A 24,423-nucleotide genomic window follows, 5' to 3' on the forward strand; every position below is an offset into this window, starting at 1 on the left:
CCATCTCATTTGCATAGCCACGCCCACCCATGTGCTGGCCCCGCCCCCTCCTCGTCCCGGCTTGGAGTGATGACGTCATTAGCTGGCGACGGCCCTTTCAGACATGGCGGCCATGGGAGGTAGGTGTGTGTTGTGGTGCCATCCGCCTCCATCCGTCTCCATCCGCCTCCATCCGCTCCCATCCGCGCTCTTACCGGGCTGGAAGGCGCAGTGGAGCTGCACGAGAGTTGGATTTATCCCATCGGACCTCACCTCAGTCAGATGGAGCGCGATGCGGGACGGGTCTTGGTGGGGAGGGATCCGGGCCTGACTTGAGGCCTAGGTCTGATCCTAACGCAGTGTCATTATGGGGACCGTAACCTGACCTCGCACTCTTTTCTCCCCGCAGCATCCATCGCTTCCCTTCTGTTTCCTGCGCTGCGTGTCTCGGCCTTAAAGGTACGATTTAACCTTAAAGGAGGCCTTGGATGCCCCGTCCTTGGAAGTGTTCAAGACCAGGTTGGCCAGGGCTCTGATCTATGGGGTCTCTATGGGGATCTATGAGGTCTCCTGGGCAACCTGATCTAGTAAATGTGTATGTTTGGTGGCCCTGCTAGGCAGGGGGGTTGGAACTACATGATCCTTGAGGTCCCTTCCAACCCGGGTCATTCTGTGATTCTGTACGATGATGGGAATCTTTGCCTTCATCTACACCCCGCAAGGCTTCCAGCATGGTGGGGCCTGCTGTGGCTCCATCCATTCCTGCAGCGCTTGCCAGAGTAACCCTGGGGTGGTTTGAGGCCTCTTTCTGTCTCTCAGGGGGGAGGTTATAGAAACCCCATACACTCTGCCCCCAGCTCCTGCTTCTCTCCTTGGACTTGCAGAGCTGCTTCCTTCCTTCCTTAGCTCTTCCACTTTGTAACAGCACGATCCTTCTCAGTTTGCAGTTCCCCTCTCTGATGGTAGATATGGACGCTTGATGCTGCAGGGAGCAATCAGGTATGTTCACTGGGTACATTGGAGGGGGTTTTTCACTCTGCCACTATTAGTCATACTCGGCATAATCAAGTAGCTTCAGTGCTTTGTTTCCTGTTTGCTCCTCATTCGTGAGTCCCTCAGGGCTGAGAGCTGCAGCTTGAGGCTGCAGATGGGCCCCATCCTTTCCTGCAGCTAACAGGGCGGTGCTGTAGTGAGGCCACGTGCCCTGAGTCACTTCTCCATTTGTTGCAGTGTAACTGCCTGCTCTGTTGCTGGGTGCAGTGAGTTCAGGTGGCTGCAGGACTTCCCCTCAGCAAGGCTTACTCACCACACACTGCAGGTCCTTCATTGCCACAAACCTCCCAGCATAGTGTGGCCATTCTACAGCCCTATCTACAGGCCTTTCCCCTACTCTTCAGGGAGGCCCTGCCTGCTCTCTGTTGGGGTTTTGCCTCCTCCATCATCTGCTAATACATCTGCCACAGGGCTTTAAGTCCAGTTTTTCTGGTTGAAAGGAGTGCTGCCTCTGATGCTTCCAGCCCTGGCTTGTGGTTTCTACTGGGCCCTGCAACTTGGTTCGTTGTGCTGAAGTCATGAAGCTGCATTGGAAGAAATCTGAGACTGCGGCTGATGATCTGCTGGATCCCATGAAGATAAGACAAGCCTAGGGGCTTGCTGAAGGCTTGCAGATCACTCTACTGATGCCATCCAAGCCCATCACACTGTCCCAGGTTGGTAGCATTTTAGTGACGCTGCTGCTTTGAGCAGCAAATAGGGTATAAGCCAAAGACAAGAGTGAAAGCCATCTAAGTGGGACTGTGGGGCAGTGAAACCTGCTTGTTTGTGGTGATTAATGCAGCTCTTTGTGCTTTACCCTCAGGTGAAATGGTGCTGAGTGCCCAACACGAAGGGTGTGAGCTCACTGCAGCTGGGAACCTGGGAAGACAGTGAGTGAACAGCCACAACTGGAGGCCTCCAACTCACCTGTGTGCTGTGCTGTGCAGTGAGGAGCTGCTCAGTGCAGGATGCACCCGCAAGACAAGGAAGAGGGAGAGGATTTGGATGGATTTCCTTACCCTTGGATCAGAGCTTAGCAATGGGGGCTCCTGTTCTCCAGAGCTCCCAGTGCTGATGAAGAGGAATGGTGGCTGCATACTGATATTTTGGGAGTACAGTTGCTTGTATTTATTGCTTTACAAGTGCAAGTCACATCAATAAATAAACATCTCTGGTGTTTCAACAGCTTGTAGGCTCCTTGAACTGTTGTTGCTCCTGAATAGGGAACTGTACACTTGAGTTTGTCCCCAAGCATCTGTGCTGCTGCTTGAGGATTCTGTGAGCCCCTGAGCACCACCCTGAGGGCTGGAAACGGTGCATCCCATGATGAGGAGATTGGGTTTTGGTGCCTGTGGGGCAGGGATGTGTCCCCAGGGCTGCTCCTGAGTTCCACCCATGCTCTCTGATCCTTACTGGGCTCTCTGCTTGGATTGTGGTGACAGCAGCTCACCCTGCTCAGCATCCTGAGCAGCACGGTGCTTGGTGCACCCAGTGGCTGTCACTGTGCTGTCTCATCAGCCGCTGTGTGGGTGGAGGCAGCGACCCGCAGACTTGTGGCTTTCAGGGTGCTGTAGTGTGGGGCCGGATGCATCCGGGTGCCAGAATGACTGTAGCACTGCTGCAAGCATGGCAGTGTGTGCACCCCTGGGCTGTGTCCTGTGCACCCATGGATGAACCCAGTGGCTGGATCCCGCTGTGGGCACATGGAGGTGCAGTCCTCCATACGGTGCTGGTGCTCAGGTGCTTTGGGGAGTGGGAACAAATCCCCACCCTGCCCTTCTGTATGTCTCCTGTGCTGTCATCACCACACTGTCCCCCATGGGAGGTGACAATAGGGCTGGGCCCCGCGTCCCGTGCGCCTGCGCCGCTGCTTGGGCGGGTAGAGGTGCAGGAAGCAGCACAGAGGGGGGAAGTGGGCGCCTGTGGGCCGTGGGCGCAGCATGGCGGAGCTGGAGGGCCCCGAGTTTGGCAAGGCTGACTTTGTCCTGCTGGACGAGGTCGACATGGAGCACTTCATGGAGAACCTGCGCCTGCGGTATGAGGGATGCAGGGAGAGGCAGGATGGGTGAGGTTGGGATGGGCGAGGCCTGGGCAGGGTGGTGCAGTCAGGATGCAGTGCTCAGCATCATAGTGATGGGGATAATACCAGCCCTGGGGACCCTAAATCCTTCGTGTAGGTCAGGGTGTGGTGTTGGGGTGCAAATCCTGACCCAATATGAAGCATCTGTGTGGGGCAGCACCCTGCTGCTGGCTGAGGGAAAGGGAGGCATGGCCCTGGAGCTGTGTGGGGGATGTCTGGGTGGGCGTGGGGGGTTGTGTGTGCCCGACCATGCGCAACAGTGTGCATTGTGTCTGTCTGTCTGTCTGTCCTGGTGCGTGTGCCACCCTGGTGCCCTGCGCTTCCCATGGGTGTTGCCTACAGGAAGAGCTGCTCTCCCTGTTCCATATATGGCCCCACAGCATGAAGCTCGGGGACACACTTTGTCCCACTGCCCCCCCTGTGTGCAGGTTCTCAAAGGGCCGCATCTACACCTACATCGGGGAGGTGGTGGTGGCCATGAACCCATACCAGGCACTGGAGCTGTACGGCCCCTCTGTGGTGGAGCAGTACCGGGGCCGTGAGCTCTACGAGCGCCCACCGCACCTCTTTGCGTTGGCTGATGCTGCCTACAAGGCCATGAAGCGCCGTGCCAAGGACACCTGCATTGTCATCTCAGGTAGGGGACAAGCAAGAAACACCCCTGAGAGCAGGGCGCCAATGGGTGCACACCTCGCCCACCTCCTGCCTTTGACAGGTGAGAGTGGGGCTGGCAAGACAGAGGCCAGCAAGTACATCATGCAGTACATCGCCGCCATCACCAACCCAACGCAGCGCGCCGAGGTGGAGAGGTGGGTCCAACCCGATGGAGAGTTGGGTGGTTGGGCACAGATCTGATACTCGCAGCAGGGCACACCTTCATGCTATGCCACACCATGGCACACTGTGCTGTGCCATGCAGGGTGAAGAATGTGCTGCTGAAGTCCAACTGCGTCTTGGAGGCCTTTGGCAATGCCAAGACCAACCGCAATGACAACTCGAGCCGCTTCGGCAAGTACATGGACATCAACTTTGACTTCAAGGGAGACCCCACAGGCGGCCACATCTACAATTACCTCCTGGAGAAGGTGTGGGGGGCATGGGGTGTGAGGGCATGGCATGGCTGTGAGGGGGCTGGCCCATGGCACTACCCAACACCCACCTGCTGCCACCTCTTCCAGTCCCGAGTCCTCCAGCAGCAGCCGGGAGAGAGGAACTTCCACTCCTTCTACCAGGTGGGCAGGGATGGGATGGGATGAGTTGCAATGGGATGGGATGGAATGGGATAGATTGCAGTAGGATGGGATGGGTTGCTATAGGATGGAATATGATGGAATGGGATGCAATGGATTGGGATGGGATGCGTTCTGATAGGATGTGATGGATTGGGGTGTGTTATGTTGGGATGGGATGGAAATGGGATGTGTTGGGATGGGATAGGTTGCAATGGGATGAGATAGGATGTGATGGGATGGGACAGGTAGGATGAGAGGGGATGGATGGAATGGGAGCAGGATGCATGGCATCTATGGGACTGGACATGATGGATGGGATGGAAGTGGATGGGATGGGGCAGAGTAATGGCAACCAGATTTTGTAGGATGGGATGTGCCAGGGGACACTTGGCCAGCTGGGATGGAACAAGGAGTTCTGGTGCCCAGGGCAAAGTGCTGACATCCCCTTTGCTCCATAGCTGCTGCTGGGAGCCCCTGAGACACTGCTGGCCTCACTGCATCTCCAGCGGGACCCCAGTGCATACTGCTACACCCATCAGAGCACCCAGGGCAGCGTGAGTGGGGCAGGGATGGCTGGGAGGGGTGGGGGTCCTGGGGGTCCTGTCCCTCACCTGCCTCCCCCAGGCTGGCGGTGATGATGCGCGTGCCTACCGGGCGGTGGAGGAGGCGATGGCAGTCATTGGCTTCACCCCAGAGGAGGTGGGAGCTGTGCGACGCATCCTGGCGGCCATCCTGCACCTGGTAAGAGTTCCAGGGAAACCTTATGGGCACTAGTATGACCCCACCAGTATGGCCGTGGACAGACCAGAACAGCCTCAGCCACACCAATATGATACCACCAGTATGTCCTCATGCAGACCAGTATGGCCCTACCAGTATTACCCCAGGTAGACCAGTGTGTCTCCAGGCAGGCCAATATGGCACCACACAATCCAGTATGTCCCCACCAGTGTAACCACAGGCAGACCAGTATAGTTCTGGGCATCAGTATGGCTCCATGCAACCCAGCACTAGTAAGCCCCATAGAAACCAGTACAGCCCTATACACTGCAGCACAGCCCAAGGCAAACCAGTACAGCCCAGTACAAGCCAGTATAACCCAGTGTGAACCAGCATAACATAACTCATCATGGCCCAGCACAGCCCAATACAAACCAGTATGACCCCATATGTCTGAGCCAAGCCAAGGGGATGATGCCAGCACATCTTGAGTGTGATTTGGGACCCCAACCCATAGCAGGGCTGCTGTTCCATCCCCTGTTGGCCAGCATGGTGCCTTCCCATCCCCTACAATCACCATGATGTCCCCAGGGCAATGTGCGGTTCGTGGCAGATGGTGAGGTGGCAGCGCTGGAGGCAGTGGAGCAGCTGGCAGTGCTGGCCCAGCTGACAGGAACAACAACTGAGCAGCTCCGCCGGGCACTGCTGGCCCGCACCGTGGCCACAGGAGGCGGGGAGCTCATCGAGAAGGGCCACAGCCCCATGGAGGCTGCCTATGGCAGGGATGCCTGTGCCAAGGTGAGGAGAGGGCAATGGGGTCCCACCATCCCACACCATGTCCCCAAGGTGACCACAGTTCCCCTGTCTCCAGGCCATCTACGAGCGGCTCTTCGGATGGATTGTAGGGCGCATCAATGCCAGCATCACAGCACGTGGCTACGATGTCCGGCAGCACGGCAAGAGCACCGTCATTGGTGTCCTGGACATCTATGGCTTTGAGATCTTTGACACCAACAGGTGACATGGAACCCATGCTGGAAGGGGGTGGGGAATGGGGACATGTGATGGGTGTACAGGTGGATGGGATGGAATGGATATGTAAGGAAGATATGGGATGGGAAAGACACGTGGAGGAGATGAGGCTTGGAGGGGATGTGAGGGGACTGGGGATGAGTTGGATGTGGTTGAGAGAAGGGGACACGAGGGAGGGGCATGTAAAGGAGATAGGTCTTGGGAGTAACACATGGAGGAGATGGTTGGGGAAGGACATGGAAGGGGGATGGGATCCAAGATGGACAAGTGGAGAGGATGGGGACAGCTGGGAGGGACATATGGAAGGAACAGAGTTTGGGAGGTACGTGGAAGATGTTATGGATGGGAAGGACATGTGAAAGGGATGGGGACACTTGGGAGGGACATGTGGATGGAAGAGAGCTTGGGAGGGACACGTGGAAGGGATTGGGGATGGGAAGAACATGGGAGAACGTGGAGAGGATGATGTGAGAAGGGCATATGGAAAGATGGGACGAGAGAGGCATGGTGGCCAGGGGGCATGGTGTGGGGCCAGGTGACAGTGGTCAACCTAACCCCTGGCCCCAGCTTTGAGCAGTTCTGCATCAACTACTGCAACGAGAAGCTGCAGCAGCTCTTCATCGAGCTCATCCTGAGGCAGGAGCAGGAGGAGTACCAGCGGGAGGGCATCCCCTGGCAGAACGTGAGGGGGAAATGGGGACATGGTGAACACATGGGAGGGACGTGGGGGGACACAGGTGTCATCACCTGACACAGCATGAGGGGCACATAGGAACACAAGGGGAGATGGGGAACGCCTTCTGGCCGCAAGAGATTTGAGGTGCCAGGGGGCAAGTGAGGGTACATGGGGGGCAACCTGGGGTGCCCCCTGCCCTCCTAGATTGAGTACTTCAGCAACGAGCCTATTGTGGAGCTGGTGGAGCAGCCGCACCGAGGCATCCTGGCACTGCTGGATGAGGCCTGCTTGGCTGTGGGGACCGTCACCGATGCTCTTTTCCTGGCCAACATGGATGCTCGCCTGGGCCACCACCCACACTACAGCAGCCGCAAGGTGATTTCTGGGGACGACAATGGGGATTGAGGTTGTGGGGGGGTGCCAGGATCTGGGCCTGACACCCTCTGCTCCACAGCTCTGCCCCACTGACAAGACCATGGAGTTTGACCGCGACTTCCGCATCAAGCACTACGCTGGAGATGTCACGTGAGGGGCCACGGAGAGCCATGGGGGAGCACAGGGGTCTTATGGTCATAGGGGACTTGGGGAGGACATGAGGGACCATTTGGGATCATGGAGGACGTGATGCTGTAGGGGGTGGTCTTTTGGGGGTCTGTGGTTGACCATGGGGCTATAGTGGCTCTTAGGGGTTTATGGTTGACCATGGATCCATGGAGAATCGTTGGGAACTGTGGGGGTGTACTAAGGAGTGGTGGTGTCATTTAGACCTTTAGCAGTGTGAGTGGGGACTATGGCATCCGTGGGTGGCCTTGGGACCACAGAGAAATTTAAGCCATGGGGCTGTGGGGGTTCATGAGGAACTGGAGGAGACTGGGGTCGTGGTGGACGACAGAACTTTGGGGACAGTGAGTGTATATGGTGGATCATTTGGGGCTATGGGGTATAAGCGTCCATCAGGAGCTATAGATAACCGTATGGGATCATGGGGTCCATGGGACAAATCACCTCTGTGGAAACAGCCAAAAGCGTGGCACTGATGCCTCCATCAGCCTCCATGCCAAAACTTGTCCCCCAGCACCAAATGGTGGCTGGAGGAGCCCCCAGCAAGGTGTTCCCCCTCCTCAGGTACTCTGTGGAGGGTTTCCTGGACAAGAACAAGGACACACTATTCCAGGACTTCAAACGGCTCCTCTACAACAGGTTGGGAACATCCAGGGACAGGGGACACAGCTGGGGGGCCTGGGGGCATGGCCAGGGAGACACTGCTATGGGGTATGGGGTGGTAAAACTTGGGGCACTGGGGAAGTGGGGCAGTGCCCAGCACTGCCAGCCTCACACCAGCTCTGTCCCCAGCACGGACCCTGTGCTGCGTGCCATGTGGCCTGATGGTGAGCAGAGCATCACTGAGATCACCAAGCGCCCTCTGACCGCCGCCACGCTCTTCAAGAACTCCATTGTGGCCCTGGTGGAAAACCTTGCTTCCAAGGTACTGGCCCTAGGGCAATCCTGCATGTCCCCAAGCCAGCCTGGTGTGACCCAGTGTTAACTAGATATGCTTCCAAGCCAGATGGGCACGCTCCTTAACTGGCCATGTATGTCCCCAAGCTGGTCAGGCATGTCCTTAAGCATCAGAGATGTCCCTGTACTAGCTAGACATGTCCCCATACCAGTCTTGTTGGTCCCAAAGCCAGTTGAGCTTGTCCCAGAACTGTGCAGGTTTGTCCATAAGCCACATGGCTTTATTCCCAGGCCAAGTTGCCCTGTCCCCATGCTAGCCATGCCCAGAGCACTACAGGCCCCAGAAGTCCTCAGCCCAGCACATTTATGGGCCACCATCCATCCCCACATTGACATCTTGCTGTGTGCCCACAGGAGCCTTACTATGTGCGCTGCATCAAGCCTAATGACCAGAAATCTCCAGTGCTGTTTGATGAGGAGCGGTGCCGGCACCAGGTCGCCTATCTGGGGCTGCTGGAGAACGTGCGTGTGCGCCGTGCCGGCTTCGCCTACCGCCAGCCCTACGACCGCTTCCTGCAGCGGTATGACCCCGGGAGCCCCAATGATTCCCCAGCCCTTGTACCCCATTGTGCTGACTCCCACTGTCTCCAGGTACAAGATGACATGTGAATACACATGGCCCAACCACCTGATGGCCACTGACCGTGAGGCCACACAGACCCTCCTAGAGCAGCATGGCTTTCAGGACGATGTGGCTTATGGCCACACCAAAGTCTTCATCCGCACACCCCGCACACTCTTCTCCCTTGAGCAGGAGCGGGCTCAGCTCATCCCCATTATTGTTCTGCTGCTGCAGAAGGTGGGTGCCGTAGATTTTAGCCCCAACCAGGCAGTGACAGGGCTTGGTAGAGGAGAGTGGGGGCAGAAGGATGCTATGGGCATGGGTGGGGACTGGCATGGGGCTGGGAATGGGGTAACATAGCATGGTGCAGAGCATAGGCTTCGTGTGGGCAAGGCACTGCCTGGGATATTGCATAGGGGTGACATGAGGATAGCATGGGAGTAAAGCGGGGGTGACATGGGGCATGGGATAGGAGTGAAATGAGGGTGTCTTGGGGTCTGATGTGAGGGTGACATCGGGCATGGCATGGGTGTGACATGAGGGTGACATGAGGCATGGCACAGGTGTGATGACATGGGTGCAGGATCTGAACCCAGGGCATCACTTGAGTTGTTTCTTCAGATCAAGGCATGGACCCAGAGCAGGACAAGGAGGGAATGGGGCACACAGCCCGTCCCATCAGCACATTTTGGGGCAGGGTCAGCATTTTGGGGGTCATATGACTGCTGGTGTCTTGCAGGCTTGGCGTGGAGCCCTGGCCCGGCGACGGTGCCGCTACCTGCGTGCTGCCTACGCCATCATGGGCTATTACAAGAGGCACAAGGTGAAGTCATACCTGCTGGAGCTGGTACGGCGCTTCCAGGGCGTGCGCTCCATGCCCGACTTTGGCAAGAGCCTGGCATGGCCAGAGCCACCGGCTGTGCTGAGCCGCTTCCAGGAGAACACCCAGCAGCTCTTCCGCAGGTGTGGGCACAGCCAGGGGGTCACCAGCCCATGGGAGTACATGATGGCAGTGACACCCAAACACCTCATGCCCTCATTCTGCAGGTGGCGAGCGCGGCAGATCGTCAAGAACATCCCTCCCTCCGACATGGCGCAGATCCGGGCTAAGGTGGCTGCCATGGGGGTTCTGCATGGGCTGCGGAAGGACTGGGGGTGCCAGCGGGGCTGGATGCGTGACTACTTGTCCTCGGTAAGGGCACAGAGCTGATGGCAGGACCCCAAGGCCCCTTCAGTGCCCCCATCTCACCCCATTCTCCCCCCAGACCAGCGAGAACCCAGGCTTGGCGCTTCCCTTCGCCCGCCGCGTGCAGGCCCTACGTGACAAGGTGCACTTTGGTGCTGTCCTCTTCTCCAGCCATGTCCGCAAGGTGAGGGGCTTGGCATGGCCGCTGTGTCCCTATTGGCATCTCCTGGCTCTGCTTCTTCACTCAGCTCTACCCTACAGATCAACCGCTTCAACAAGAGCCGGGACCGTGCCATCCTGATCACCGACCAGCACCTCTACAAGATGGAGCCTCGGAAGCAGTACCGGGTGATGCGGGAGGTGCCTCTCAGCATGGTCAGTGGCCTCACGCCCATGTGGTAGCAGGGGTAACCTGCCATGGGGAGGTGGTCAGCACCCAATGAGATCTAGCATCCCCTGTCCAGCATGAAGACCCCTTGGTGCTTCCATCATCCCCATGTCCATGCTGTAGAGCTGCCTGCACTAGCACAGCAAATCTCCCTGGGATGGAGGTGTCTCCACACTGTGACACCCCCTGGTGACCCTTGCAGGTGACGGGGCTGAGTGTGACGAGCTGCCAGGCGCAGCTGGTGGTCTTCCACACGCAGAACCACGATGACCTGGCTGTGTGCCTGCACAAGACACAGCCGCGGGGAGATGAGCGGGTGGGCGAGCTGGTGGGCGTCCTGCTGGATCACTGCCGAACGTGAGTGGGGCTGAGTCCAACCCCAAGGGGCACCCAGCGGGGGGCAGTGAAGCCCCCCAAGGTGACCACAGCCCTGTGCTGAAGCTGTGTCTTTACAGGACCAAGCGGGAGCTGCAGGTCCATGTCTCTGATCACATCCAGCTGAGCCTGCGCGGGCGCAAGAGGTTGCTGACTGTGGAAACGCATCCCGATGTGGCTGCCCCTGATTTCCACAAGAGTCGTGATGGTTTTGTGCTCTACTGGCCTGGGAGCTGAGGGGGTGGACGCTGTGTCCCCCACTGCTGCCACCAGTGCTGTGGTGACAGGGGATAGCTGTGTCTTGTATCCCTGCCCCATGCACTGCATCACCCCCAGCCCTGCATCCCCCCATCCCACCTCCCCCTTCCAAGGTAATGCTGAAGCCTTTGTATGCACTGAGAATAAAGAGCTGGTGGCAGTGTGGGTGGCAGCACTTGGTTGTGTCCCTTTCCTACTCAGCAACCTGCAGAAGTGTGGCCGTGTCCCTTTGACCCTGCTGTGGGGTGGAGGTACCCTGGAACTCTGCCCCACAGCATGGGATGGGATGGAGTGAGGTGGTCGTGGGGACGGTGTGGATGGAGGTGGGGTGTGATATACTGAAAGAGGAGAGATTTAGGTCAGATACTGGGGCTGTGTGGTTCTGGTGCTGCTGCTCAGAGAAGTGTGGGTACCCCACCCCTGGACACGTTCAAGGCCACGTATGAGGCCATGATCAACCTGATCCAGAGGGTGGCAACCATTGCACAGCAGCGGTTGGAACGAGTCGACCTTTGAGCGCCACTCCAACCCAGCCCATTCTATGATTCAGTTATAGAGCAGGAAGGGCTGCAGCTGTGCTCGCTGGGGGGAGTGAGTATGACACGGATCTGTGTCCTGGGGCGGGCTGTGTTGAAGTCATACCGTGTGCGGAAGCGTGCACGCAGCAGAGCTGCAGGCTGCTGCTGACGGACGAGCTGTGCTCCATCTCTGCTGACTCTCCGGCGGCTGCAGCACACGGTGCGTGTCCAGGTAAAAGGGAGCAGCACCCATGGGGTGAGATCCAGCTCGAGCAGCTCTGGTGGGAGGCCCCCAACTTTGCACACTGAGAGCTGGGAAGGAACTATAAATACCCTATAAATACCTGGTGCAGGAGGAGCATAGCAGGGAATTGGCTCAGCCCTTTGCCCCCTTGTCGCCTCTGCCCATTTTCCCCGTGTCCCTTCTCCCCCTCTTCCACTTTAGCCCCACTTCCCCCTTTCCCTTTTCCTCCTCTCCCTATTTATCACTCTTCCCTTCTCCCTCTCATGCCCTCTCCATTTCCACTTTCATTTTGCCCTTTTCCCCATCCCCCTTCCCTTCATTTCCCCTCTCCCCATTTCCCCTTGTCCCTTCTCCCTGTCTCCCTTTTCCTCTCTCCATTTTCCCCTATGCCCCTCCCCACTCCTCATGCTCACACGGTCACAGCACAGACCCCATCCATCAGCGCTGGCATGGGGAGCCCCCAGCCCCACATTCAGCCCCAGCTGCACTCATGTCACCGATATGGGTTCCTGTCAGCACACTGCTTCCCCACCATGCCCCTGCTCTGCCTAACTGGAGCCTTGTGCCTTTGTCCCTGCAGCATAACCACATCCACCCGGTGTGTCTCCGTGCTGCCCATGAACAACAGGGACACAGCCATGAGGCTGCTCCTGGTTGGGAAGACCGGGGGGGGTCGAAGTGCCACAGGGAACACCATCCTGGGGCAATGTGCCTTCGAGTCCAAGCTGGCCACCCAGCCAGTGACCCTGAGCTGCCAGAAGGCAGATGGGAACTGGAATGGCCACAACATCACAGTGATCGACACACCCAACCTCTTCTATCTGTGGGATGACAACGCTCAGGTGTACAGAGAAATCTTGCACTGCGTCAGGATGTCCTTCCCGGGTCCCCATGTGCTGCTGCTGGTCACCCAGCTGGGCCGCTTCACCGAGGAGGACCAGGAGGCCGTGCAGGGCGTGCGGAACATCTTTGGATGTGCTGTGCTCGAATACACCATCGTGGTGTTCACCCGTGGAGAAGAGCTGGTGTCAGGATCTCTGGATGACTATGTGAACCACACTGACAACAAAGCTCTGCGTGCCGTGATCCAAAGCTGCAGATACAGGTACTGCAGCATCAACAACCGGGCCAGTGGGGCAGAGCGGGACCAGCAGGTCCAGCAGCTGATGGAGAAGGTCCACCAAACTGTGCGGCAGAATGGGGGCAGGTGCTACAGCAACGAGATGTACCTGGATCCTGGTTTAACAGAAGAGAAGGTGAAGTATCATGTGAAGAAGTACAGAGAAGAAAGAAAAAGCAGAGAGCAGAGCTTCTGGAGGAGACACTGGAGGAAATGTCTCATGGGTGTTGGGATTGTCGTTATCTTGGTTGTGGTTCTCTTACTTTGCCTTATCAGGAGGGAGTCATGAATCCCACAGTCCCCATACAGCAGAATCACAGAGTGCTTGGGGCTTCAGGCATCTCTGGAGCTCACCAGCATCACCCCTGCCCGTCGAGGTCCCCCACCACCTTCTGCCCACAGCTGTGTCCCATCGTGTATTGAATATCTCCAGGGATAGAGATGTTGCTGCCTGGGGGAGAGTTAATTTTTCTTCATTGAGGCTCATGCATTGCTGTACTCTGGATCTGTGATGGAAAGCGTGCTGATAGCAGCCCAACATTCTGGTTGCCATCAAGCGGGGCTCACACAGAGCTCAGGGCTCTCCCATCTTCGTGATGCCCTGCTGATAAGAGCTGGGGGTGCACAGGGAGCTGAAGGGGCACAGCTGCCATGGACTGGCCAAAGGGATGTCCTGTGCTAAACAGCGATAAAACAGCAGAACAAAGGAGGAAGGGGGACACTGAGACTAATGGCATTTGTCTTCACAACCAGATGAGACACATGACGAGCCTGCCTTTCCCAGGGGTGGCTGAAACAGGTGCCAGCTGATGGGATGTACCCCACGCATTCCTTGTTTTGCTGTGCTTTGCGCCTGCGGCTTTTTGCTTTACGCATTAAATTGTCTTTATCTCAACCCGTGAGTTCTCACTCTGTTCCCGGTCTGATCCTCTCCCTGCCCCATGTTAGCAGATGGAGGTGCTGAGCTGCCTGCAGGGATTGGGGGGGGGGTTGCTGTATGGTGCCTGGGGGCTGCAGCCCAGCTCTGCCCCCAGCCAGGAAGCACCCTACCCCAACTGCGTGTATTGGCTGGAGGCAGACTGTGCTGCAAATAGGCTTTTCCCGTAAACACACTCGGTTCCCAGAAGCACAGAAAAAGAAAATGAAACTAAAAACAAAGAGGCGAGAGATCATTGGCTCTTGCACCGATCATTGGCTTCCCCTTGCACACTTGCCATCCCCCAGAACAGCTGTATGGCTGTGTGCTGTCCCTATATATCCCATATCCCTGAACCCCCTTTAACAGAACCCTGTGTGGGGGGTCACACGGGGTTGTACAAAGCTAGAAGGGAAACAAGGGAGGTTTTCAGCTCTATGTCATACAGAACAGAAATGTGGTATAATTCTCTCTGCCATTGCTGTGATCTTAATGCTTTTCCTTATCTGGTGGAAGGGTTCCATAAACCCCCAGACCCCAAACTGTTCAGTGCTTGGGTCTGTGGGTACCTCTGGAGATCACCCACTCCATCACTGCCCATTGGGTCCCTCATTGCCTACTGTGTCCCATTGGGTGTTGAAGATATACTCAATGGGCAGCCAGTGCAGTGTCGAGTCCTGGCTGTACACAGCACCATCCAAACCCAAACCTGTCTGTCAGTGATGTCCCACCACTCCACGAGCTCCCTGAGCTCCAGCAGCTCAGGGCTGTGCCCACTGCCCTGGGGAGCTGCTCCATGCCCATTGTCCTATGGGGCAGAGCCTTTCCCTCAGCCCCACTTGACCCTTTCCTGACATTCCCTATTCAGTTCCTATAGCTATTAACAGAGAGCAGAGTTCAGTGCTGTCCCTCTGATCCCTTTGGGGAGCTTTGGGGCCAACAAGGAGCTGTGGAGCCATGAGGAGCTGCAGTCCATCATGAGGGAGCTGATGGTGATGCTCATAGAATGGACTCTCCAGGGGGAATGTGCTGACCTACCACTCTCTGTGCACTTCCTTATCAAGGTAGCATTCTGATATTCCAGTGATTATATTCCAGTCATTTTTTTCTCCTCTTCTGTATTTGATACGCATACTTTGTTTGCTCAGAGCAGTTGTGTGGGCAGAGAAGTACTCGTAAGCCCATCCTGCCATGGAAACAAGCTCCATTGGCTTGACACTGTGGCAATGGTTTGGGATCTTGAAAGCACGGAGCTTGAGCACCCTTCATAAAGTGAGTTATTGCCCATTTCTCTTGGCTATGTAAGAAAGCGCAAATAAAGATAGCAATTCATCTGTTCAATATGAAGAGTATTCATCTAGGTGGACGCTACACTCCCAGGGAATGCATCTTTCCCACCTTCTCGCAAGCCTTTTGCTTAGAAATGCTTTACTAATGACTTTTCTCCATTAGCTGAGGTCACTTGCCAGCATTCCTGAAGTCATATCGTCTACAGAGGGCAATGTTATGTGTCTGGAAGGAGCAGATGATTCTGCTCTAAGAGGAGTGGCTGGCATTTGTTGTGGACAGGACTTAGGGGGCTGCAAGTATATCATGTGGGCAGACCTCTCCTATAGTATCACAGGCTCTAATTTCATCTAAGATCTGTGCCTGCACTTTGCCCATGGGCCTTACCATGGGCAGCACTATTTGGTATCATTGATTCTGCTGCTTAGGTCATCTGGTCCTCATGGGACATCACATTACCTGGGTCCTGTTGGCCTTGCGATCTCAATGGTCACCAGTACTCATGGGAAGTGGCCCCACAACTCCCTCTTTATCATGTGTGAAATCCAGTCATCCCTCTCAGTGCTACGTATGAACACTTCCAGATTTTCATTCTTGTGGTCAGCAAAGTCTGATGCTGAGGCCAGTATCTGCTCAAGGTCTGTCCCATTAACTAAGCCTCAGAGCAGCACCCAGGCATCAGCCTGCAGGCCTTACCCAAAGCTCCTGCCATGGCTGTGCTCTGTGTTGTTTTCATTATCAGTGTTTTGCAGCTGAAAGATCCCAAGAAATTGGAGCAGCCGGTTGGAAGTTTTCACAATTTATGAATTATCTCCTGTAACCATAATGTGACAGCGTGGAAAATTGAAAGCATATTTTCTTGTTTCAATGGTAATTGACAGTGTGGTCAGGAAAATAATTAACTCACGTCCAGTAGTAAACAATAAAACACATTAGCACATAGACTGAGAAATAAACAAAAGGCAATATCTGCAAATAAAATTACAAAAGTAAAGTACATGCTCTGACTGTGAAGTGACTTTTCAAGCATCCTTTCTCCCCTTTCAATATATTTTCCCCTTTAGATACAAGTGCTTAATGCGAGAATATTAATCAAAATTTCCTTGTTTCTGTGGATTCTGTAGGGCTTCCTCTCCAGACTAGCTGTGCTTTTACACCTCTTTTCCAAGACCACTGCCCTCAAGCAGTCCCTTCTATCTGAAGAACACTGATTCCCTTCCCTTCCCTTCCCTTCCCTTCCCTTCCCTTCCCTTCCCTTCCCTTCCCTTCCCTTCCCTTCCCTTCCCTTCCCTTCCCTTCCCTTCCCTTTTTTTCTTTAAGGAAAATTTGAAGAATAATATGAGGCAACCAGAAAGATGTACTTTAGCATCCTTTTTGACACTTCTAAAGCTATTAAGAATAAGCATGAAGTGCTCCCCTTCCTTTAGTTTCACCATCTCAGGCTCCTTCTTTTGTTGTGTATTTGCAGTGGTTTTGACTTCAGACGTGAATTGATCATCACCATGTCATACCAAATCATTGCTGTTCTCTTGCTTTTAAACACAAACACACTGATGAAGCTTCACGATCAGCTGGTTTTCTTCTTGTCCTTTTTCTCAATGAATACAGAGAATCATAGAATGGCTTGGATTGGAAGGTACCTTAAAGATCATGTATTTCCAACCCTCTTGACATGGGCAGGGTATCCAGCCACCAGATCAGGCTGCCCATCTAACATTGCCTTCAATATGATGTAAATAACTACTTATCTTTGGGGCACATTTACATCTCAGGAAAGTTTCAGTGGTTCTCCCCATCCATCTCTGCAGTTTAAAATGCAAACTGAAGTACTGGGATAAAGGATTTTTAAGTCCTATGCACAATGAGGGAGCTATGACTCTAATACAAAAAGATGGACAAGTAGGATTATTTATGGACACGTTAAGTGTGACATCGAGGAATTTTTAGTCCCCAGCTGCAGTTTTACTGTAAAACACGAGGGTGTGCTCATGATTCATGCTTCCTTTTCTTTATCCCCATCAGCTTGAGAGCTGAACGCCCTCACATCCCGCTGAGCGTCAATGAAAGACACCCGAACCAAAACGCTGCCTTTTACTCCATATCGCAGCAATTTTCTCTGCTTAACTGAAGTTGGAGTGTAATTAAACGCAGGACTTGAACAAATGTATTAGCAAAGCTATAATTGTTACAGATCATCCACTTCTGCTTTCCGTTTGTTTTATAATTGCTTTAATTTTCTCACTTCTTTTTTTTTTCCCCTTTTCCCTCTAGGTTTTTAGTGTAATGTTAGAATTTTTTATCATGCATTTCTGGAATATTTTCACTGTCATCGTGGTCCCAACTATTCTAAATTTCCGTTGTGGTATTCTGGAGCATTTGGGTAAATGAACCACAAACAGTAGTAGCATTTCCGTTCCTTGATTGGATGAGCAGTTCTGGCATGAATAACATGCTTGTGTGTGTATGGATACAGCCTTTGGAGTCTCAAATATGCACCCATGAGATCTGGAAAGCAATTTCTTATGAGCATTTCTGCTAAAAAAGGAATGCTTGGATATTTACTGAGAGCCAATGCTTTGGCTGCCCCAAGGCCCTGCAGGAATTCAAGCCTCGTTATGTTTGTTACACTGCGATGTGGTTTACAGATCTGATTGGGTTTGGTACCCAAACAGTGTGAAAAATTAAGTTATTTGAGATCAGCAAAATCAACACGGTGCCTGAAAACAGTTAATGATTTAAGAGGAAAATCAGGCTGCAATTGGCCACAGGCTTGCAGGCATGTACTTCCAGCCATGTGTATGTGCCTGTGTTAAGAACAGCAATATGCTGGCTGCTATCTTGGCCATTTCTCTGTCCCCAGCATGGTCACCATCAAATACAAGCAGATCTCCATCAAATTAGGTTCTTGTGTTTGCAATAGCTCTTATGATGGGGAAATCCATCCATGCATAAGAGAGTTTAGAAAACAAAGCCAAAGGAAAGGATTGAGGGGTTGAGTTTAGAGATGTCCTTGAGTGGCGCTCGGAGTCAGAACGTGCACAGGGATTTAGGGGAAGGAATGTCTTACAGCATCTCACATGCATTAACCTGGGCCTTCTGCATCTCACATGCATTAACCTGGGTCACACAGGCCTTGCCATGCTACTGAGTGCCAAGAAGATTTGGGATTTTAATTGAGAATTTCCCCCATCTTTAAAATCACACCGAGAGAGAAAGCTCCATGGTTCTGGGCTGAGTGCAGAGCTCAGAGCATGATGCAGTGTGTTCCCTTCAGAAAGATGTGTTTCTAGACCTTTTGTTTTGTCCTGGTGCTTGTGGATGTTCTCAGAGTTTGATCCATTGTTTATCAAGCCCTAAGCCCTTCCTATGTTTATGCACAAGTAATTATCCATTTATTCCAGCACTAAGATGAGGCTATAAGGTTACAGTTGTTTCTAATGTGCATCTGAATATATGTTCTTTTGATTGCTCTGTTTTTCAGGGTATTTGTTTCCCTCTAACAATGCTTTACCTTTGTTGAACAACTGTTGGATGGTTTTAACAAGAATACCTAATTGTTAGGGCCTCTGCTCTCCCCAGCATTTGTCCAGGTGTGTTGGGATGTTTTGTCTGTCACAGGCTTTTTCTTTTTTAATGAAAACCTTTATAGAAGTGACATTGGGTTGGAAAGATGGAGGAGGTATTAAATAATTGATTAAAACAAGAACATTCCATTGAAATCACTCAATGTGAAATTCGGGGGAGAGGGAGGTAAAAAGGGTTTTTAACTGAGATTCTTTAGTAAAAGCAGCACCAAATATTTCCACTTCAGTGCGTAATATGGCATTAACACACAGTTACAAATTTTAGCTGTTAAGTGTGTTCATCTTCCATGATATCAAAATGTATTTTGACTCTGACAGGAGATGGTGGAGTCAAGGCGTTCAAGAAATGTGGAGATGTGGCACTGAGTGACACGGGTTAGTGGACAATAGATGTGGTAAGCTGGAATAGATGATCCTAGGGGGCTTTTCTCACATTATTGATTTGTGATCTATGATTTCATATCAATTTTAGTCTCCCCACCCCCCTTCCTGCAGCAGACTGTCCCTGAATCTCCTTCAAAATTCAGAGGTATTTGAAATTTGGATTTAAAATGTTTTGTGCCTGAGGGCTGTTCCTGTTTCACATGTTCATCTCATTTGAATGAAGACCTTGAGGTCTGTCCAGCCGTCAAAGGTATTGGAATTTGCTGTTTTGGAGAAACATTAAAATTTCTCATCGGGGGAAGGAAAAGGTAAAATTCCAATGGAAATTGTATCCTGCCTTTCCAGCAGGCCTAGCAAGCATTTATCATTCCGTTTCCATCCTTTCTAAAGGCACATTGAGTCTTGTTATAGATTACAAACACCCATAAGGCATCTCCAAGACATTTTGCGGCTTTGAAATATTCCCCTTCTCTCTTTAGGGTTATGGCTCAAACTTTATCATAGAATATCGACCGTCTTATGTTCATGTTTTTTTTTTGAAGGCAGCTAATTATAGATGCCAAAAAGAAACCAGCTGAAGTAGAGGGCTGTATGTGTGTTTCTTCTTTGTGGAGGCACGCGGCCAAATCGTCACCACGAGGCTGCATGGTTTGTTGTCTGCGTAGGCCTGGGGAGCAGATGGAGGGAGGTGTGGAGCCTCTCGCAATAGAACTGGCTGGGATGCCATGCATCTGCTTCACGAAGAACGAGGAGTGTGTGTAGTGTGGGTTGTGATGCTTCAGTGGGGGGCTGGGAGAGGGAGAAGGCTGCCTCCAACAGCAGGTCCCAGTGCTGATGGCACCGCATGGAGTCTGGGTGTTTTCCCCTCCCAGTGATGCCACTGATGGCAATGCCTTTTAGCCTAAAATGACACTGGAGAGCCTAAAATGGCCTTGCCCTGTCACTTCCCAGTTTGTAATCAATTCCATTTTCAGCACTGCCTTCATCTCGCTTGTACCCACTTGATGCTGAAGGGAGGTTATGTGATCTTGGCTCTGAAATGACCCTGTTCACCTGATTTTAGCTAGGGCAACGTGATCTTGCTTGGATCAAACTTACTCCCACTTGTCAGTCTTGTGAGAAATGCCGAATTATAGATTATAGATTTATAACTCTGTTTGAATTCGGTGGGATGAGAGGGAATGGCTTCAAGTTACCCCAAGGAAGATTTGGGTTGGTTATAAGGAAACACATCTTCTCAGAAAGAGTGGTCAGACATGGGTGCAGGCTGCTCAGTGTGGTGGTGGGGTCACCATCCCTGGAGGGGTTCCAGAACCATGGAGATGTGGCACCAAGGGACATGGTCAGTGGGCAGTACTGGTGGACCTCAGACTTGGAGGTCTTTTCCAACCTGAATATGATTCTATGATAACAACTTGGGTTGAAAGGGATCTTTGGAATTCTCTTGCCCAACCTCAGACCCTAGCGGGATTCACATACAGTCCTGTAGCTTGAGGTTATCACCAGCTGTTGTGCTGCTGCAAATGCTCTTGAACAGATTCCTTACACTCCGGGAACCTGTCCCCAGTCTCATGCTGAAAAAAGTTTTAACCTTTATCACAGAGTTGTTTGAGTTGGAAGAGACCTCTAAAGGCCATCTGGTCCTACTCCCCTCCAACCAACAGGGACATCTACAGCTCTATCAGGTTCTCAGAGCACAGTCCAAGTATGGATCACACACCACACCTCTGGGCAACCTGTTCACCTATATTCTTTGTCTCTTGTCTCTTCAGTACAGACCTCATAGGAAGTCTAGTTTCTTCTTCCCTGCAGCCTCCCATTGGATAGCTGAAAGGCGAAGATTTGATTCCTTGCGGTAAACTTCCTTACCGTGTATAATTGGAACAGAAAAAGAGAATGAATGCAGTCAAAAGAAAATTCACGGTTTGATGCTCAGAGATGTTTCTGAATGCCCGCCCAGCTCACCTAATACAATAGAATTTATTAGTATGTCTCTATCCCCTGGTTTAATTGTTTGAAGCAACACATGGAAGAGAGAGTAGAATTTTCCTGCCTTTTATTTTAAGTGTTCCAAATTAGATAATTACTCAGCGCCCTGACAGATTTACAAAAGTAATTACCTAATTTTATGATGCGGCACTACTGAAAACAAAGATTACTTGGACTAAATCATGTCTTGAAAAAAGAACGTCTTGCTGACTGTGGTTGAATAACAGCTGAGAAATTCACCAGCCAGCAGCTGAGGAGGAGCCAGCTGAGAACCACAGCATCACATCTGGTTGCACCAGCTCCTGGTGAGCAGCACAGAGGAGCAGGAGATGCATGAGCCCAAGAGGGAGGTGGGGGAAGAGAAGAGGCTTTAGAAGGCCTTGATGAATACTTCATGTCATTCAGCAAGCTGAGTTCAATATAAATCCGTCTTTTTCTTTGTTTGTGTTTTCTTCTCCACTTTCAGTCATTCAAAACAACAGCGGTATCGACCCTGAGGTGAATTTGATCTGCTGTAGCTTGTGCGAGACATTTTGTCCCCTCTTATGCTGACTGGCAGCACTTCTGGACTGTTAAAGTGCTGGGGTTCTTTAGAAGGAGAGCTCTGCTGGAAAAAGAAAACAAATGACAAAGTTTTTGGAAGCAATTCTCTTGTCACCGTCACTCTGCTTAAGCATTTATTCTGACTCTCCTCATCTCAAGGTCATCCCAGCAGGTGGAAATTAAATGGCATTTTTCCTAGTTAGATATAAAAGCTACACTCTACCTATGCAATTTTCCCCCTTGCAATGCTAAACCATGCAAATAACCAGCTAATTTTTTTCATCTTTGGTATCTCAGGTAGGTAATCAAGGAGCTGGATGGATTTCTCCTTGCAGCTTGGGATGCGTGCTGACCCCTGGGTAGCTGAGCTAGGTTGCCTTGCCAATGCATGATGAAGTGAGTGATTTGAGCCATGTCTTTCAGAGGGGTATCTCAAACAGGGAGAATGAATCATCTCTTGAAGGTGCCCATGTCTCCATCTACCAGCAGCGACATTGTTGAAACAAGATGATCTTTGAAGTTGTTTTCAATGCAGGCCATTCTAAGTCTAAAAAACTAGCTGGGACCCAGCAGCCAGGCTGAGGACACCAGATGTGCAGCATCAGCGATGCTTAAGAGATGTGAAATTCAGTGACATCACTTCCACTTGGGTCTCATTTTGGCTTATTTAGTAAATTTTGGTTAGACCACATAATGAAACAAACTGCACATTGCACTGAAGGTTAGAAGAAGAATGTGAGCTTGTTGCAGAAGCATTAATGCTGCTGCTCATTGCAATTCCCCCACCAAACCATTCTTTTTAATTCAGTCCCAACCATTCCCCTGCAGATTGCTATGGCAATAGAAACCCAGCACAAAAACAAGCCTTCCCAAACACATGAAGGTTTATTTACCCACATTAATTCGACTGCATACTTTCTCATGAATATTTTCGGGATATCGGTCTCAGAACAGAATGAACAGAACAATATTGCATTTGTGATGAAAAATGTGCCTGACAAAGAGACAGATCCGAGATGCCCGGTTCTCCTGGGGGGACTGACTCGAAGCAAGTGGGTGTTCCTCATCATTTAGAAACCAAAGATCATTCTAGTAATAACTGTCAGGCCCTGACAGGCTCATTTACTCTTTGGGAAAACAGATTTCTGCAGATTCTGCTGTTGTAATATAGGGCAAGTCTACAGTGTCAGCTAACTTGGCTCCTTCCTTTCTTGGGTCTGTGATTTTCCATGTTAGTTAATTCCCAGGCCCCTTATAGGAGTGAAAAAATAGTTATTTCTGGAGAGAGGCTTGGGATTGGTTCATTCCAGGATTTCTGTGGGCAGTAGAGACAAGCATAAGGTGGATTTGGATCCTCCTGTCCTCTGGTGCTGCACCAGAAAGCTCTGCACACTCAACCATGCATCACGTGCCTTTCAATTTACATCTTAAAGGCATCTGGTTGGTTGTGGCATAGTCCATTATCATCGCTGAATCATAGGATCCTTAGAGTTGGAAGGCACCTTTAAAGGACATCTGGTCCAACTCCTCTGCAATGAACAGAGAAATCCACAGTTCCATCGAGTTCAGAGCCTGGTCCAGTCTGACCTTGGAAGTACACCCTCATGGTAGAAGACTTCTTTATCTAACCTAAATATCCCCTCTTTAAGCTTGAAACAATTTCCCATTATCCTATCACAACAGATCCTGCTAAAGAGTCTGCCCCCTTCTTTCCTTTCATTTCCCTTTAGGTACTGAAAGGGATACTTCAGATACCTTCAAGGTCCCTTCCAACCCAAGCCATTCCATGCTTCCATGATCATTGAAAGCAGATGGTGTTCTCAGAGAAGCATCCAGAGGGATGTCAGCAGACACGGCCAAAGAAGGCATCGTCACCATCACCAGAGGCTGAGCTCAAAGAGGATTTCGCCTTTTGGCAAAGCCATGTGCAGCACATACAGATGCACACAGACACAGCTTCTTGGCTTCTCCTCCACTCTGTGCTGTAGTAGTTGTTGTGAAGCTGGGTCTTTCTGGGTGAGCAATGGAAAGATGCATGCAGCTGTATTAGGGAAGCTGCTGCTTTCTGAGCCATTATCCATAGGTTGAGTGGCGAAGAGTCTTTCAATAGCATTTATGTCCAACAGCTTCAGGGGTGCCCCAGAATGTAGTCAAATGCCCCCAAAGTGCACCCACCCATTAAGCAGGAGATTCTCTGAGAGCTTGGGGTTGCTCCCTGCCCTGTGTGCCTTTAAAAGGGAAGACTTGCTTGGTATGAATTCCGCTATAAGCCTTCAAAATGCACAGCTATTCATCAGCCCTACCTTAACTCCTTTAGATCACCCCGCATTGTCCAAATGGCAATACTAAATCACAAACTGATGTTTCTGTTTCCTTGGATAGTTAAAGCAGAGGTATGGATAAATGCTGGTAAATGTGTAGTTACTGGAAGAAAAAAGAATAGCTTACCAAAAGGTGTAAGCCTTCCATATGAAAATAAACAGAACAGATTTAAGGGTAAAGCACTTCCTCTCTAATTAAATCCACCCCCTAATTCATCATTGTTTTATTAACAAACTCATCTCTCAACGAGTGATTTTTTCATATCGTCATTTAATTAATAGTGATTCGTGTCTCCATAAGAACTCTTAAAATGAACTACCATTATCATAAGCCCATCATCAATCGCTTGCAGAGAGGGAACAGAACAGCATCTGCAGGTAGTTTTCTCTTTTCAAATACTCAGACATGGATGTTGACAACCCCTCCTTGTCTCCCTTTTTATCCTTCTTGAGGAGTCAGCATCGTTCCATTGCAG

General features: G+C 51.7%; 2 protein-coding genes and 1 non-coding gene across 4 annotated transcripts; all 3 read left to right on the plus strand.

The window, feature by feature from the left end:
- Window positions 1-26: 26 nt before the first annotated feature.
- On the plus strand, window positions 27-11,216 carry MYO1G (myosin IG). Its single transcript, XM_032442948.1, has 26 exons — window positions 27-119; window positions 389-438; window positions 920-978; window positions 1,473-1,688; window positions 1,838-3,049; window positions 3,523-3,731; window positions 3,810-3,903; window positions 4,014-4,179; window positions 4,273-4,326; window positions 4,785-4,880; window positions 4,951-5,067; window positions 5,638-5,844; window positions 5,918-6,063; window positions 6,646-6,760; window positions 6,959-7,129; window positions 7,209-7,279; window positions 7,880-7,954; window positions 8,108-8,240; window positions 8,627-8,793; window positions 8,864-9,071; window positions 9,574-9,797; window positions 9,882-10,026; window positions 10,100-10,204; window positions 10,282-10,395; window positions 10,611-10,765; window positions 10,864-11,216. The coding sequence occupies exons 5-26, from the start codon at window positions 2,955-2,957 to the stop codon at window positions 11,018-11,020; spliced, it is 3,024 nt and encodes a 1,007-aa protein (XP_032298839.1). The 5' UTR covers window positions 27-119; window positions 389-438; window positions 920-978; window positions 1,473-1,688; window positions 1,838-2,954; the 3' UTR covers window positions 11,021-11,216.
- On the plus strand, window positions 695-827 carry LOC116653052. The gene has a single exon (XR_004306460.1). It is a non-coding gene; the product is annotated as a small nucleolar RNA SNORA9 (small nucleolar RNA).
- A 92-nt stretch (window positions 11,217-11,308) lies between the features above and the next one.
- On the plus strand, window positions 11,309-13,818 carry LOC107308803 (GTPase IMAP family member 5-like). Of its 2 annotated transcripts, none has more exons than XM_015852938.2 (2): window positions 11,309-11,791; window positions 12,384-13,818. In XM_015852938.2, the coding sequence occupies exon 2, from the start codon at window positions 12,421-12,423 to the stop codon at window positions 13,210-13,212; it is 792 nt and encodes a 263-aa protein (XP_015708424.1). In that variant the 5' UTR covers window positions 11,309-11,791; window positions 12,384-12,420; the 3' UTR covers window positions 13,213-13,818. The 2 variants fall into 2 exon arrangements, with proteins under 2 accessions (XP_015708424.1, XP_015708423.1); XM_015852937.2 differs by having other exon boundaries at window positions 11,309-11,779.
- Window positions 13,819-24,423: the final 10,605 nt, after the last annotated feature.

Source organism: Coturnix japonica, chromosome 2, assembly GCF_001577835.2.
Source record: "Coturnix japonica isolate 7356 chromosome 2, Coturnix japonica 2.1, whole genome shotgun sequence".
NCBI classification, from domain to species: Eukaryota; Metazoa; Chordata; class Aves; order Galliformes; family Phasianidae; genus Coturnix; species Coturnix japonica.

Bases quoted from the DNA above. Each gene is read 5' to 3' on its own strand.
- MYO1G (XM_032442948.1), top strand. From the start codon at position 2,955: ATGGCGGAGCTGGAGGGCCCCGAGTTTGGCAAGGCTGACTTTGTCCTG. The intron at 4,180-4,272 runs GTGTGGGGGGCA...CACCTCTTCCAG, and splicing joins ACAATTACCTCCTGGAGAAG to TCCCGAGTCCTCCAGCAGCA. The intron at 6,761-6,958 runs GTGAGGGGGAAA...CTGCCCTCCTAG, and splicing joins AGGGCATCCCCTGGCAGAAC to ATTGAGTACTTCAGCAACGA.
- LOC107308803 (XM_015852938.2), top strand. From the start codon at position 12,421: ATGAACAACAGGGACACAGCCATGAGGCTGCTCCTGGTTGGGAAGACC.